Source organism: Tachypleus tridentatus, chromosome 6 (genome assembly GCF_004210375.1).
Source record: "Tachypleus tridentatus isolate NWPU-2018 chromosome 6, ASM421037v1, whole genome shotgun sequence".
Classification (NCBI taxonomy): domain Eukaryota; kingdom Metazoa; phylum Arthropoda; class Merostomata; order Xiphosura; family Limulidae; genus Tachypleus; species Tachypleus tridentatus.
This window is the reverse complement of record NC_134830.1, coordinates 116,219,645-116,237,219: the sequence shown is the minus strand read 5'-3', so window position 1 is coordinate 116,237,219 and position 17,575 is coordinate 116,219,645. Positions and strand designations below refer to the sequence as shown.

Sequence of the window (17,575 nt, the reverse complement as noted above, 5' to 3'; positions counted from 1 at the left end):
GTCAACAAACAATTTTATTTACAGACTTCATATTATGGAATTTTAATCTTTATAAAAAATTTTAAAACACAAACAATAAATTGCTTCTGAATTTAAATAATACTGAAAATGTTTACGCCTAATATTATTGATATTATAATTCAATTTTTTTCCTTCAAAAATTAAATTTAGCAGCTTATTTTTATTTAAGTGTAGTTTCGTTTGTTTTGAATTTCACGCAAAACTAAACACAAGCTGTTAACAAGGGAGATAATTTAATCCAGGTTTTGCGTTTGAAACTGTTAACATTCGATGTTTTAGTGGCCAGGCGGTTACGATGCTTCACTCGCAATGCACAGTTTTCATGTTTCGAATCTCCGTCCCACCAAGCATCTTCGCTCTTTCAGCCATGGATGAATTATAATGTTACCATCAATCCCACTGTTCGTTAGTAACCTAAGAGTTGATGGAGAGGAGTGATTTGTGGTGACCAGGTAAATTAGGGACAGCCAGCGCAGATAACCCTCGCGGAGATTTGCGCAAAATTCAATACATATGTGTTGTTTTTGAATTTCGTGCAAAGCTACTCGAGGGATAATGTGCACTAGCCCTTCCTAATTTAGCAGTGTAAGACTAGAGGGAAGGCAGCTAGCTATCACCACCCACCGCCAACTCTTGGGCTACTCTGTTATCAACGAATAGTGGGATTGACCATCACAATATAACGTCCACACGCCTTAAGGGGTGAGCATGTTTGGTGTGACAAGGATTCGAACCCACGATCTTCAGATCACGAGTCTAGTGCCTTAACCACTTGGCCATGCCGGGTCTAAGATTCAATATAAAAAAAACAATGTTGCGGAACGTTTTAAAGAACTCAGTTTCTTCCATCTAACGTTAGGGATGTAAATCTCGATTTCAGTTGCTAATATTGTGAAAAATTGTTGGTAAACACATTATTTTTACCATTTTCAAAGGATCATAGTTTTCTTTATAATTAGCCATTATAATACAATTTAAAAACTGATTAAGATGTTCCTGTTTCAGAATTAAATTGAAACGTCGACGAGTAAAGTTATTCATTATTTTTTATTTTTTGTTACAGATAACGGTTTTTCTAATTATTGTTGTTTTTTTTCGTCAACAATGCAAATATCTAAGTTTCAACGATCTCTTTGATCCGTAGCTCAAAAAATCAAATCAAACCCACGTATACTTAAATCAAACAGACCTGAACACTGAAGGGCTTTATGGTTGCGAAGTTTCAACAGAAGCGCCCTCTTACAGGACTGTGCAAGCAGAAAAAAATATGAAAATTTACGGTAAGTTTTCTAATTTTGGAACTTATGTAAAAATGTAATTGGTATTAACTAGTTAAAAATACGATTATATTTGTAATAATGGCATTTTAATCTAAAAAATACAATAAATATTATGAACAGGTAATAGCCTCTTATTTTTTGAAATAATTTATGGAAATATGATATTTAATATTTCTAGCCCGTAAAATACATCGGCTATCTATCACGATCAGTAGAGTGACACAGTGTCTGAAGAACAACCTAAACGACCAATACGATAGCTCTCGCCAGGAAGTAATTTAAGAGAACAAGCAAGACACGTCATTACTCGTATCCAAATCATTATTTACTATCGTCACAAAACATTAACCATCAAAAATATTAAGCATCACAAAACATCCGCATCTTCTTTACACAAAAATTCACATTTTAGTAAAAACAAAAATTAAGATGAAATGTACATTCAAAGAGAAATAGAATGCTAGTTTTCTATTTAGCTGTGTTTCATAACGTGTTTTGAAATACTAAAAACGTGCATGTCTCGGCACTCTTTCTCTTATTTGATTTACTTGAAAAGTAACTCAATCAAGGAATGTGCAAGAAACTGCCGCAGTCAGTCATTTGTTGTTTTTTCTTCAGAGATAGTAAATATATTTGTAATGACATATTTTAAAAGCATTTTTAATATTTTGTCCATCATAAACTTTAGTCACACACACACATATATATATATCCCAGACTCGGCAGACTATATATAAGGATAGCTCAGTAGGCTTAATATTAATATGTGCTAAACAAATCGACAGTGACAGAGATTTCTACTTTAAATTTTAATGTTGAAAGTCATTTACAGACGGGCTGTGTATAGCTGTGTTATGCATACGTTCTTTTGTATTCGTGTTGACACCTGCCATGTCTTACATCATTTCACATTTACATAGTTCTTATGACTTCTATAATATATAACTTCCCACTTCTTGTTAAAAACAAAATAATATGTATATGAGAACCTTTTTTATATTGATTTTAATGTTCTTATGAAAAGACAGAGAAAGAGATTGTCTCATAAAATTATTTGATTAACAATTTTAAAAACACATCAAAGGTACATAACTTAATACATAGAGGGCGCTTAAAACATTTGCACAAAATGCGGGGATTTTTGTTATTATATTGGTCTTCTAAAAACGCGTCTAGTCAAGGAATCTAAAAAGTATCCTGTGGGCACATTTTGTTTATCTCTTTTTAAATCGACTATAATGAAAAGGTTGTTAAACGTTTTACGTAGATACTATGTAAAAATTCAGAGATACACGTCTGTTGATATTCAGATACGAAAACACGTTGTGTACTCATATCTTGTGCTCCTTTATACATACATACCCATCTTCAGTGTACTTTTATTTCTAAAGTATTTCCACAAGCACTTTCTTAGGTTATACTTATATTTGGGTTCCATTGTTTACATGCTGCTCTCAGTTTTACCCAGAGAAAATCCTACCATCGAGGGTTTAGAACCAACGTATGACGTAGGTGATGAAGTGAACGTGACTTGTATCTCGAGCCCTTCAAAACCAGCAGCATGGTTGTCATGGTTTATTAACGGAAGGCCGGTAAGACTGCCTTTTTTATAGTTGTGTATAGTTTTTAGGATGGTTGCATGACCAAAGTTATGAATATGTACAATTTGATTATCGCGAATGATTTAGTGCGCACGTTCTACAATTTTGAATTTCGCGCAAAGCTACACGAGGGCTATCTGCGCTACCCGTCCCTAATTTAGCAGTGTAATATTAGATGGAAGACAGCTAGTCACCACCATCCGCCACCAACTCTTGGGCTACTCTTTTGCCAACGAATAGTGGGATTGACCGTCATATTATAACGCACCCACGGCTGAAAGGGAAGCATGTTTAATGTGACAGGAATTCGAACCCCAGACATTCAGATTACGTGCGTTTTTATAGCAAAGCGACATCAGGGCATCTGTTGTGTTCACAGAAGGGAATCGAACCCCTGATTTTAGCGTTATAAATGCCTAGACTTAACGCAGTCCCAGTGGGAGACCTCAGATTACGAATCGAACACCCCAACCACCTGGCCATGCCAGACTGAGTTTATTGGACATGAATAAGTGATTTTTAGGAATAACACTCGTCCATTAGGTTAGATAGACCGTGAGAGAAGTTTTCGTTGCTGCAATATTTCTTTTCGTTAGAACCTGCAAACAGACTTAATATGTTAAACATTTTGCAGTCTATTTAAGATTAATGAAAACCTTTCTAGTACATATTATGATAATAAAGAACGCGATAAAGTGTTTCTTGTAACTAACACATGAATGATATTCTGTCTTTTGGGAACGCAGTTGATTCGTTTAAACACATAGCTACATTATTGGATATCTGTGCTGTGCCCACCGCAGGTATAGAAATCCAATTTTTAGTGTTACGAGCCTTCGCACATACTGCTGTTTTTTGTTGTTTTTGTGGGGAGGTGGGTGGAAAGTAAAACAGAGTTTTAAGTACTTTGCAAGGTCTGAAGCAAATGCTAATTGTAGGGCTAGGCGTGGCGTGATTCTTAATGTGCCGGAATATGGATTAGAAGATTTCGGGTATGAGTTCACGACATACTGTTTAAGACGAATTTGAATTTCGGCTCAATGCGCGCAATAACAATGACAGTCATTTTTGCTATACTTTTTAAAGTAGTCGTGTTGGCGTTTGGTTCTACTAACTGGTTGCTGTCCGTATAGTCAACAGATCTAATTTTGGAATGGCCATGCACGGGATGTTCAACCTGGCTCTTTTTTATTCAGGTGAACCTGACGATGACCGAGGATGGTCGAAACGTTGTTCGCTCCTCTACGTAAAAAATTTTCTCAACCCAAACGAGCCGTTTTTACATAAATATTTTTCTCTACAAGTGGGTTTTCTCGACATCACTGGCTCTTTTTTAGCTCATACATTGTACAATATTGCGTTCATTTTCATTATATCAGATTTAATTATGGAATCAACTAAAGACATACCCTGCTGTGAACGGAGCGAAGATAGCCTGCTTATAAGCTTTGCGCTAAAAACAATAACATAAGACATAACTCAGTTTGATGCTTAGGTTATGGACTATTGAACTGATTTATAAAAGCTTTGGTATTACTTTCCAATTGTTAACCTATCCGAGGACCCGATAACTCGAACTCAAAATAATAATCAAAAGAATTTATTCATTGCACTACAAATAAAATCAGAGGATATAATTCGTCTGGAAATGGTTTTTAAAATAAGAAATGAGTGAGCTCAGTTCATGAAGAATGCGAGTGCAGTTTCTCTTTGGTAATGGGTAAGTAGACAATGAAACGAAGAAAACAATAGTCTTCAACAGAATATATGGCCAGGTGGTTAAGACTCTCGACTCGTACTCCGAGGGTCGCGGGTTCGAATCCACGTCACACCAAACATGTTCGCCCTTTCAACCGTGGGGTCGATATAATGCGACGGTCAATTCCACTGTTCATTGGTTAAAGAGTAGCCCAAAAGTTGGCGGTGGGTAGTGATGACGAGCTTCCTTCCCTCTAGCCCTACACTGCTAAATTAGGTACGGCTAGCGGAGATAGTCCTCGTTTAGCTTTGCGTGAAAATTAAAATTAACGAAACAAAGAAAGATCTGTGAGCCTCAAATCTAACTTTTAACGTGTTAGAGATGATTTGCCTTCAAAGTGAGAGTAGAAAATGTTTACTTCCTATTGTAATTATTACCTCACTGGTTACGTTTGTTAGTTGCAGATGTAGGTTTTAAAAGTCATAACTGTCCCCCACTTGGCCGTCAGTAAAATACTAAGCAGAGGGTTTCGATTCCTCATGGTGGATAGTATGTAGATAGCCCATTGTGTAGATTTACGTTAAAACAACATCATAAAAGTCATAAACAAAGTGAACCTACGTCACGTTAGAGCGTGATCACGAGACATAAAGCTATGCAAATAATTCGCATATTAAATTCAATTCTCATATCACACCAAATGACTCAATTTCAAAGACCAGCCAGACTTAGTTTTGGTTTTTCATTATCGATTCCAGTTTATACGGCGACGTAAAGTATTCACAACACGTGAGTTTTAATATAATTGTAAGACTGGTCATTAGATTTTATTGGAGAAACGTTTACTACTTTTTCTAACGTTTTACACCTACTCAACGTATTTTTTCTTTTTCGTTTCGGATTTACAAGACATGATTTTAACTTTGGAAATGACTTATTTACTGGCGAGAAAACGAAATGTTTCTCTCCATAAAAACAAGCAGGTGTAAGAAAGGATCTGTATTTGTGTTTTACTTTTAAGGCAAATCTACTAAAGCTATCAGTTTCCTTCCCTAATTCTGAGCTACTGGCCAGAGAGAAGAGAGCCAGCCAGAATCACTCTACCACCTACTTACTCTAAAAGAGTGAACTACTGTGTAGTACCCACGACCTAAAGTAGCACTGGTCATTAAAACTGGTCAAATTTACGTGTTGAGGAAACACTGTTAAACATTTCTTACATCATCCAAGTTGAAAACAAAACAAAAGTATGATGTTACAATATCTAAATTTTACACTTTCAGTCATATGTATAATTAACATGACAAACTGTTTTAATGCCATAACTTAGGAATGATAAAAACAGTTAAAAATTGATAGTCAATATCTTTGTGGACATCCTCATAGGTTGGATTAAAAACTTTGCAAATTATTTTCATGTGTCATGAGCAAATAATGTTTAATTAATGCCTTCCTTAATAGTAATTAGACTCATAACAAGATAACTGGTAAAGATTTTTGAGCTTAAAAAATTCAAGCTATGAAATAGTGTAATATCAACATATGTGTTAAATGCTGTGGTGATATTGGTTTTTATGAAGTTATCATGTAAATTAAACTAGTGACCCCAATGAAAACTGAGTTTTAAGAAAATAGCGCGTTAAAGTTTTTCTGCACTTAAATGACAGTAAGCGTCTAGTAAACACTGTTTCCTCAGCATATAAAGTTTCCCAGTTTTAAGAGTCAGTACCTTAAAGTGTGGGGAATATGTTGTTTTATTGCACAGATTCGAACTCGGTTTTGCAGCTGTGAAATCCAGAGCCCTGCCACATCTTTATTAAGTTTCATCCTACCCCCAAAAACTTTCTTTCTTTAAGGCTGATTATAAATATACAATAACTCTGTTATTATTTACAACACCTACTTTTCACCCTCAGATGTGTTAATTATTGTGTCTTTAGATATTTATTCTAAATAATTATGTGGAGTTTATTTTTCTTAAAAGTTTTATGATTCGTTATATTAAATTTATTTTGTTTTATACAGTATTTAAAATAAATCAAGCAAATATACACATGCTCAAGTGCACTCATTTTGAGTTCTTTATATATATATATCTCAGATTCTCAGTAAAGCAGAGATATTTAATCCAGATTGTCAGATTCTATAATTTCAGAACATTTTTAAACGAACACGTTCTATTTTTTGAAGCTGTTTATAACAAAACAATAATTCTACAAAGTTTCTCCTCACTAGCACTCAAATGAAGCGTCATTTTTGTTTAATGAAATACCTACATTGTTTCCTATATGTAAAGTCTTGTCAACAGTACCGACAATATGGCTACTGAATAAACAACGTTTTTGTTTTTAACTTCGCGCAGACTACATAAAGGCTATCTTTGGTAAGTGTCCCTAATTTAGCAGTGTAAGACTAGAAGGAAGGCAACTAGTCATCACCACCCACCGCCAACTCTTGGGCTACGTTTTCTAACGAAGAGTAGAATTGACCTATACTATAGTGCCCCCACGGCTGAAAGGGCGAGAATGTTTTGGTATCAAAAGAATTCGAACCAGTAACCCTCAGATTACGAGTCGAGCGCGTGTTAGATCTTATGGATGTAAAATGTACTTCTCTGACCAAATAATAAGTGTAGGAATTGATATTCGATTCGCCTTCAAGTTTGTATCATTATTATATAACCTTTACTGAGAGGTCTTAACATTTTTGAAGTCTAAATAGAAGGTTTTGTTATATTTCATATCTTGCTCTTGGTAGCATTATGTAAGTCAAATCTTGCTGTTTACAGTTTTATATTGATTCAGATCTGACTGTTTATGATTTTATATTGATTCAGATCTGACTGTTTATGATTTTATATTACTTCAAATCTTGCTTTATGTGGCGTTATATTACTTCAAATCTTGCTTTATGTGGTGTTATATTGCTTCAGATCTTGTTTTATGTGGTTTTATATTACTTCAAATCTTGTTTTATGTGGTTTTATATTACTTCAAATCTTGTTTTATGTGGTTTTATATTACTTCAAATCTTGCTTTATGTGGTGTTATATTGCTTCAGATCTTGTTTTATGTGGTGTTATATTACTTCAAATCTTGTTTTATGTGGTTTTATATTACTCCAGACCAGGCTGTTGCAGTTTTATATTGATTCAGATCTGACTGTTTATGGTTTTATATTACTTCAAATCTTCTTTTATGTGGTGTTACATTGCTTCAGATCTTGTTTTATGTGGTTTTATATTGCTTTAGATTTGACTGTTTGTGGTTTAAAATTGCTTCGGATCTTGCTTTATGTGGTTTTATATTGTTTCAGATCCGACTGTCTGTGGTTTTATATTGTTTCAGGTCTGGCTGTTTGTGGTTTTATATTGCTTCAGATCTTGCTTTATGCGGTTTTATATTGTTTCAGATCCGACTGTCTCTGGTTTTATATTGTTTCAGGTCTGGCTGTTTGTAGTTTTATATTGCTTCAGATCTTGCTTTATGCGGTTTTATATTGTTTCAGATCCGACTGTCTGTGGTTTTATATTGTTTCAGGTCTGGCTGTTTGTAGTTTTATATTGCTTCAGATCTTGCTTTATGCGGTTTTATATTATTTCATATCTGGCTGTTTGTGGTTTTTTTATGGACTTAGATTTTACAGTTTTTGGTGTCAAAGGTCTAAACGTTGCTGCTTGTGGTTTTATTGCGTTCATATTTTGATTTTGGTTTGGTTTCATGAGCGTCAGGTAATATATTTTATGGTTTATATCTATTTTTATCTCATTATTATATTGCTATACAACTTCAAGCCATCTTGTTTATGTTTTATATCACTTCATATCTTTTAGCAGTATAGCTTCAGTTCGTGCAATTTATAATTTACTATTAACTTTAGATTTTGCTATTTGTACTATTATCTCGTTTCAGTTCACATTGTTTCTGGTTTCTTAGCGTTACGGATGTTCCCATTCTTGGTTTTATACTAATCTAGATTTTATTATCTATGTTTCGTACAGTTAGAATTTGGTTGGTTTTGGTTCTTATAAGTTTAAGGTCTTACTGTGTGTAGATGTATAACACCCGTTATCTTGATAGTTGTTGTTTTATTTCTTAAAATTTTGCCATTTGTGGTTTTTATATCCACTAGTTGAACTCGTTAAGAAAATTAAAACAGTATATAGAACAATGTTATATATACTGATTCCAGTATAAACGAATTGTCTTTAGTATATTGTATGCTTGTATATTGTATGTATAAAACTGACTTTAGTATATTGTATGCTTACATTGACAAGATAACAATATCCAGTTACATATCTCAAATAATGATATCCATTTACATGGCTTCGACAAAAATATCCATTATGTAGTTTTGACAATAATATCCAATTACTTTGGATAATATAACGGATAACAGTACCCAATTACATTCTTTGGATAAAAATATCCAATGGCGTAGTTTTCACAATAATATTTAATTATATTGGATAATAATATCCAATTAAGTGGTTTGGATAACAATATCCGATTACATCGCTTAGATAACAAATTCAATTACGTTAGATATTTTATTGGATGACAATAACCAGTTACTTGGTTTGACAACATTATTTGATTACACCGCTTAGATAATGATATCCAATTAAATGGCTTAGATAACAATTCTCAATTACATGCTAGGACAACAATATCTAGTAACATGACAATTCGTTTATACTGGAGTATAAACAATATAAAACCACATAAAGCAAGATCCGAAGCAATATAAAACCACAAATATCCATCTGGCCTCCTAATCATATTGTAAGATAATGGAAACGATAAGCTACGATTGCTTTCACATTTATACAAGCATAGAAGGAGACCTGCTGTTCATATCAACGAATCGTAATTATTCTAATATCTTTATTTCTATTTTTAAAATGAGTGCGATATATTATAAACATTATCTAAATATATTATGTTTATTAACCTTCATAAGTTTTTTTTTTTCCTTTCCATGATAGAATACAATTTGGACAACAACCTTTTCGCATTCCTTAGTTTTTGTTGGATTTGACAATAGGAATCTCTATACCGCGTTCCTTGAATTTTTATTGGGTGTTACAATCTTAACCCTGATTTTTTCCCTATACAAATTTATTTTGTAACATCGTACACAAATACGATTCGTGCTGTGCCATATAAATATGAGTTAGGCTTAGCTTTACGCCGGCCCGCCACGATCAGGAGGTTAAGACACTCGACTTGTAATCCAAGGGTCGTGGGTTCGAATCCCCTTCACACCAAACATGCTCGCGCTTTCAGTTATAAAGTTACGGTCAATCCCACTATCCGTTGACAAAAGAGTAGCCCAAGAATTGACGGTAACTGGTGATAACTAGCTGCCTTTCTCGTACTTACACGCAAAAAGTCATAGTGTAGCTTTGCGCGAAATTCAAAACAGACTAAACCAAATCTTTACGTGAATGGTATGGTATTGTAAACAGTTTTGCTATACAGAAATGTTAGTTGTATTAAGGTTCTGTCACGGTACTTGTATTAGAATACCCTGATTTTGAAATGAAATATCTAATTTAAGTATCAAAACATCAATATAGGTGGAGCTGCTCAGAACGTGAAAACGCCCATCAGTCCATGCGCTCGTACTGAAGTTAGGTTACATCATATGTGGCACCAAAACTTCTACAATCATTATAAAGACATTTTATGTTTTGGATCTGGTGTCGTTTTCTCTTGTCTGTAGAAACTTTATAAGTTATAGGTTTACTGTGTGTAATACTGATGAAACACCGAACTTACACAACTGTGATAATTAAGATATAAGGGTGAGGAGGGGACACCATGATTGCGAAGCTGGCGAACGGGATTCAAACCACTGAGCTACCATTGAAATTCTTCATATGTTAAACTGTAGTTACCTTATAACAATCACAGTCAATCCCTTAGCATGGAATAGTGTGTGTTGGGGGAACAACTGATTGGTTGATTCCTCTCTGGCCAGTATTTCAAAATTAAGGACAACGAGAAATACCCTTAGCCAAAATTAGGATATGTTGCACACTAGTAAGACAACATTCAATATTTAATGGCAAATAAACATATTATCGATGTTTTTCTACAAACATCATATATCTATATATATATTTAAAACCACTGTTCTGTACATAAGCAGAAGACCTATAACGATAAAAATTGGTTTCGATATTCGTGGTTTGTTTGTTTGTTTGTTTGTTTGTTTGTTTGTTTGTTTTCTTGAATTTTGCGCAAAGCTACGCGAAGGCTGTCTGCGCTAACCGTGCCTAATTTAGCAGTGTAAGACTAGAGGGAAGACAGCTAGTCATCACCACCCACCGTCAACTTTTGGGCTACTCTTTTACCAACGACTAGTTGGATTGATCATCACATTATAATGTTTCCACGGCTAAAAGGGCGAGCATGTTTGATGCGACGGAGATTCGTACCCGCGACCCTCAGATTACGAATCGAACACCCTAGCTAACCCTGGCCATGACGGGCTCATAGTTCTTTGTTATTCAACTCTTAAACCTCTACTTTATAACTTTTACCTACTTTCAACCTCTGTTTCTGTTTGTTACTTTGAAATGAACTTTCTCTAGTTTCTTCTAATTCAAATATTCACCCTAACCACTACCATGTACAATTCCTGCTCCGGTGTTTAGATCAAATGTTTCGTTATTTTCACGTTGTATGATTGTATTTTGTGCTATTGAAATGTTCTGTGATTCTAATATTATATTCAAAATTACATTTGTTATTACTTTTTTATGTATATTAAATATAAGAAACTTTTGTTTGCCTTGATGAACCCGAAAACCAGACCCCTGGACATTTTGTTATATGTTGATGCAGTCTTAAAGTTTGTCCTATATATTTTGTTATCTGTTGTTGCATTCTTAGGGTTTGTCCTGAAAAGTTTGTTGTCTGTTGTTGCAGTCTTAGGGTTTGTCCTGAAAAGTTTGTTATATGTTGTTGCAGTCTTCGGGTTTTCCTTTTGCACTTATTTTTCAAGGTTGTTTTATATGTTCTCACTGTTTTTATAAATAAAACAATTTTTTTACACGAGCTACAAAGAACACTTAGATTTACGGCCAAAATGGTATTTGGACGAGTTTTTAAAATCATCATAGTACATAATTACATTATCGAGTTGTTGCTGTTAATTCACTGCTCGTAATGATTTCGTCACTTATTTGTTAAAATAATAAATTATTCATTTATTTTCATCGTTGATAATTTTAACATAAATCTTTATTTTTAAACATCTTCTTAACAGGTTGATCCAAATTCTCTTATGCCATATCGATATCAGCGCCACCAAGAAGGATTACAGAGCACTATGTTAGGCCTTAAATTCATAGTAACCTTTAATCATCTGAAGCTTGGTGTAATGTCTCTAAGCTGTACCGCTACAGTGTCTCAAGAATATTACTCACGAAGTGGAGAGATTGTGATTGGTGGACAGTTTAGGCCTGAAGCAGAAAGCTGTAAGTCTTATCGATTTTAATATCTAGTGAATTTTAGTAATTATGTGAAATTTAAACTTTTCTATCTTATCAGATGTAATTTTGTTCCAATATCTCAATTTAGAACCAATCATGTAGTCAACCAAACATGTCAAGTATCATTAAAGAACATAGGAACCTTGACTATATATATAGTATGTGTTTTTCTTATAGCAGAGCCACATCGGGCTATCTGCTATGTCCTCCGAAGGCAATCGAGCCTTTGATTTTTAGCGTTGTAAATCTGTTGTCTTACGGTTGTCCCACCGGCGGATTATATATGTAAAGAGAAACAACATCTCTCTTAAACTTTTGAGTACCTGAATATTTCGTGTAAAGTAACAAATAAAACACTGTGACACTGTTGATTGTAAAATCGTTTTTAAAATAATGTTCATCAACAGCATATTGCTGTTTTTATTCCATTTACGTGTACTCTGTAGATGAGAAATGTTCTTATTTCAGTTCCAAGAACTTGGAATTTCAGTCTTAGCAACTTTGATTTATGGTCTGTATTACGAATTGATAGGTGACTTTCTAATCTTCTGTATATACCATTCTATGTTTGTTTAGTGTGAGATTTGATCAGAAGGTCCATGGCTCAGGTCTTGAGAAGGAACGAATACGTTCTGTGATTTTAATTGTAGGGTCTCTGTAACAGGTGACGGCCAATACTTCTTTTTGGATAAGAGTTGGCGACGGATGCTGCTAGTTTGTTGTCCTCCATCTATTTAGCAGGTCTAAATTAGTGATGGCTATATTTGAATTGTTAGGCCTCTGATTCGGTCAGTTAGTCCATGTGTTGTGTTAAGGGCTGTTCAGTTTCGTTTGGTTTGGTTTTGAATTTCGCACAAAGCTACTCGAGAGCTATCTGCGCTAGCCGTCCCTAATTTAGGAATGTAAGACCAGAGTGAAGGCAGCTAGTCATCACCACCCACCGCCAACTTTTGGGCTACTCCTCTACCAACGAATAGTGTGATTAACCGTCACATTATAACGGCCCCATGGCTAAAAGGGCGAGCATGTTTGGTGTGAGGGGAATTCGAACTCGCGACCCTCAGATTACCAGACAAGTGCCTGGTCATGCTGGGCCCTGTTCAGTTTGAAAACACCAAATAAGATTTCGGGACAAATTAATAATTGTTTGTGTTCATGCAAAAAAAAAGTTATGAAATTGAAAAAAATATCTAAAAACTGGGATACAAGAAATAAACTAATACGTAATAAATATAACGAAAAGGACATTATTAGCAGAAATACGAAACAAAATTATGAAATTATTGTATCACAACATAAATTAATTATGACTTACTCTAAATATACATAGAATTATCCAGTTACATGGTAAAATCTCAAAATAATATACACATATATATATGGAAGCGTACTGCACAACAAAGGCAGTGTATTTCCGTTTCTTCAGAGTTGTTGGATCTATCTTTGTGTCATAGGATTAAAATCTATGATCATTCTACCCGTAATGTCTTCATCCCACGGCAGTGTGATAAATCAGTGTGTGTGTTTTTCTAAAACAAAAGTAAAACACTTTTACATAAGTGTATGACTCAAAAACTGAAAAACGAACGTTGGCAGCACATCAGAAAACCGTGTTTATGTATTTGGAAATTTCTTTGTATAAAAGAACAATCGCACGCACGTGAATGTACACGTGTTCTTTTGTTTGTCTGCAATTAATTACAAAACTACAAAGTCGGGTCTCGAAACCTGGCTTCCAGTCCTATAAGCCTCTAGAGTTGCCGCTGTGCCACTGGGGGGAGACATACATAAAGGTGCACATTTATATACACATGCGTGTAGAGCAGGAAATTCCTGATACACAAACGTTCACAGTTATATAAACATACACGAATACAACTGCGACAGAGACAAAAAGGTTAGAGTTGTGCCTTATTTTATTTACTGTGATATCAACATTTTGAGGACTGAGAATTTTTCTTCGTATGGATCTGAAATCTTCGAGTCAGACAGAGTATAACGATTATTATTAAGTAAATGTGTTGTGTGTTTTAAGTCCATCGTACATATACTATAGATACGACTGTGGGAATCGATACTGTTACTTACCTTATGACAAACGAGCACTCCGTAATTTTAACTAAAGTGTTGGTCATATAGATACTATAAGTAAAGCACTATTTTATAAGTTTAACCTATCCTGTGTCTACTACAAGCAAGGCATTATTTTAACAAGTTAACTTGTCTTCTAGCTACTGTTAGTAATGCACTATTTTATAAGTTTAGCCTATCCTCTATTTACTTTTAGCAACGCACTTGTTTAACAGTTTATGTTATCTTTTAGTAATGTTTTAAACTGTCCTCCGGCTACTGCTAGTAAGTTACTTGTTTTAAATATCAAAAATACGTGGCTGCATACAACACGTGCATTTGCCTCTCAAGTGTGACGTGTAATAATACTTGTTTCGCTTTACAGTTATGTAGTACAGGGAAAACTTTTATACAGGCTTTAAAGTGTTTGTATAAAACGTCGTTCAGAAAAACATAGAAGTATTATTACCTGAAACTTTGTATGCATTCAGAAGGATAAAATTGTATCAAAAACTATATCCATGTCAATATACAGTGATTTGGATGGTTCTCTGTCAGATATTCGCCATCTGTTCATAACGCGCATGCATGTAGCAAGAACAACACTCGGCCACAAGAACAACTATAATTAACCATTTAATCTTTCCTCCACTTTCTTTATACAACTGCCCAAGTCGATATTAGTTAATTAGGAAGAACAGTGAGGTACATTTTGTCACATAGTGGAAGGATAGATCAACCCAATAGTGGTTAACCAATAAACTACAGAGGCAAAAAAGTGGCAACTTGATGGGGTGAGATTGAAAAACATCAGTATCGGCACAAAGTGAAGAAATACGATGTTTGGTATATAAATAACAGCGAATAAGAGAATAAAGGGGTTAATTTTGAAACACTGGAAGTAGTAAGAAAGACTATATTAGGTCTGTGTGTTACAACATGATGTGTATGACAAACGATATCAATTAGGGAAGAAAAGAGGATGTTATGTAATGGAAATAACCTCCACATATTTATTATCATACAACTGACAGTAAAACTTGATCATGTATACAACCATTCTTATCGAAACTCTGCCTAGAGCTGCACCATTTTTTCTTTAAATCCACAACTAGAATCGAATTTTATTTCCAAATCCCTAGCTGACTTGCTGTCAATTACAAAGCAATACAATAGACTATCTTCGTTATGCTCCCTACGGGAATCGAAACTCGATTTCTAGAGACTTAAGCCTACAAACTTACCTCTGAGCCACCGAGGTATAAATCCCTAATTTAATCGAACTTTCTCTCCAAATATGGACCTAGAATGACATTTTTTTCTCCAAATCTTCACCTAAAACCGTACTTTCTCTTCAAGTATTCATCTAGAACCTTAATTTATCTCTAATACAAAGTAAAACCAGGAACAATTCTTCATAAGTAGGTGTGGAATGTACGTAATCAATGCTTTTCGCTGTCATAAATCTTCTGAAATTACATTATAGAGCTCGTAGCTGCCAACGGTGAGTTAAAAACAAATTATCTTCATAACAATACTAAAATACGGATAAAGTTTCTGTTTTCTATACGGTTGTTAAAATGAAACAGGAACTCTTTCGGTTTTCCATGTGATTTTCTACTATAAAAGTAGTTGCTATCTCTATCAGTATGCTTGAGATAGTAAACTTCTAATCGTATAAAAATTATTTGAAAGCATTTACAAAGACCGAATCTATCAAAAACAAGCGTTTGGATGAATTAAAATCTGAGGCTTAGCTCTGACTAAGAAGGATGTATTTATGTTAACGTAAGAGATTCTTCGTATTGAAACTTATCTAAGGCTTAGCTCTGACTAAGAAGGATGTATTGATGTTTTATTTAATATGATTTAATCAGAATAATATTGCAAAAGTTGATTGAAAACCATAGTAATAATAATAATAATAATTAAGGCATGAAATTAAGTTACTTTTTAACTTTATGGCAATAACAGTTGGAATATGGAATTATTTTACTCACTATATTTTATGGCAATAACAATTAGGGTATAGAATTGAGTCACTTTCTACACTTTATGGCAATAATGATTAGGGCATGAAATTAAGTTACTAACTATATTTTATGGAAATAACAATTAGGACATGGAACTAAGCGCTACTCGGTATAATTTATGGCAATAACGATAAAGACATGGGCTTAATTAAAGTACCCGCTATAATTACGGGCGCCCTCTACGTTATGTAAAAATTTAAAAAAATAATTATTTAAAAAATAAATTGTACAACTGATTATTTATTTTTCAAAATTCAGTGTTAGATATAATGCTAAGAAAGCAGGAAAATGAGCTAGCATGATTTTTAATGCAACAAAATATATTCTGTGAAGAATTATTATTAAGATCAAACAAACATTATTAATTCAACGACTTTACTTTCTCTAAAAGCATCGACAAGGAAGAAAAGTACGGATGGTAGTTATCGTAATTTACAGTATCATAAAACTAATACAGGACAAATTCAAACTTTTTAATCTGATAAACTGTAGTGCAGGGACCATAAAACCAATACAGGACGTATTCAAACTAATTAATCTGATAAACTATAGTGCAGGAATCCTAAAACTAATACAGGACGTATTCAAACTCAGTAATCTGATAAACTGTAGTGCAAGAATCCTAAACCCAGTACAGAACGTATTCACACTTATTTATCTGATAAATTTTAATGCAGAAACCCTAAAACTAATGCAGACGTATTCAAACTCATTAATCTGATAAACTGTAGTGCAGGAACCCTGAAACCAATACAGGACGTATTCAAACTCATTAATCTGATAAACTATAGTGCAGGAATTCTAAAACTAATACAGGATGTATTTAAACTTATTAATCTGATAAACTGTAGTGCAGGAAAATTTTCACGGAATATTAACAAGATCTACTTCCTTGATTTTTCTTAAATATTTTGTGTCTTTAATCTGCGAAAGTTTTCTACATCACTTTAGTTTTGGTCGTTGTTGTTTATTATTAAGCACAAAGCTACACAAAGGGCTATCTGTGCTCTACCTATGGGTATTGAAATCCGGTTTCTAACAGTATAGGTGACGTGGCTTTGCTTTGAAAACAAACAAATAACATCGCTTTATTTTTACTAAGATACACATTTCTTTTGAGCTTAATTCGTGTACTGCATAGCGATGTTAGAAATTATATATTTGGGTTATTTTTATATAGAAAAGTGATTGAGTCAAATAATCATTTTTATGAGTGAATCCCAAACTTTTCTTATTTGCCATATATGTGGCATGCTACCTGGTGGTCAAACTTATCTCAATATTTTGTTTATAAATTTTATAACTATGGCTGTGTGGGTCTGTCCTACTGAGATTTACACAAGTTGAATCTATTAAGATGTTTC

At 33.9% G+C, this 17,575-nt stretch overlaps 1 protein-coding gene across 2 annotated transcripts in view; it reads left to right on the top strand.

Annotated features, from left to right (window-relative positions):
* The window catches only part of LOC143254645 (uncharacterized), a 61,882-nt gene that overhangs the window by 27,950 nt on the left and 16,357 nt on the right, over window positions 1-17,575 (top strand). For both annotated transcript variants that reach the window (XM_076509791.1, XM_076509792.1), the window contains exons 3-5: window positions 1,166-1,301; window positions 2,760-2,893; window positions 11,883-12,093. In XM_076509791.1, coding sequence (XP_076365906.1) covers window positions 1,166-1,301; window positions 2,760-2,893; window positions 11,883-12,093 — 481 coding nt within the window. The remainder of the gene's footprint in view (window positions 1-1,165; window positions 1,302-2,759; window positions 2,894-11,882; window positions 12,094-17,575) is intronic.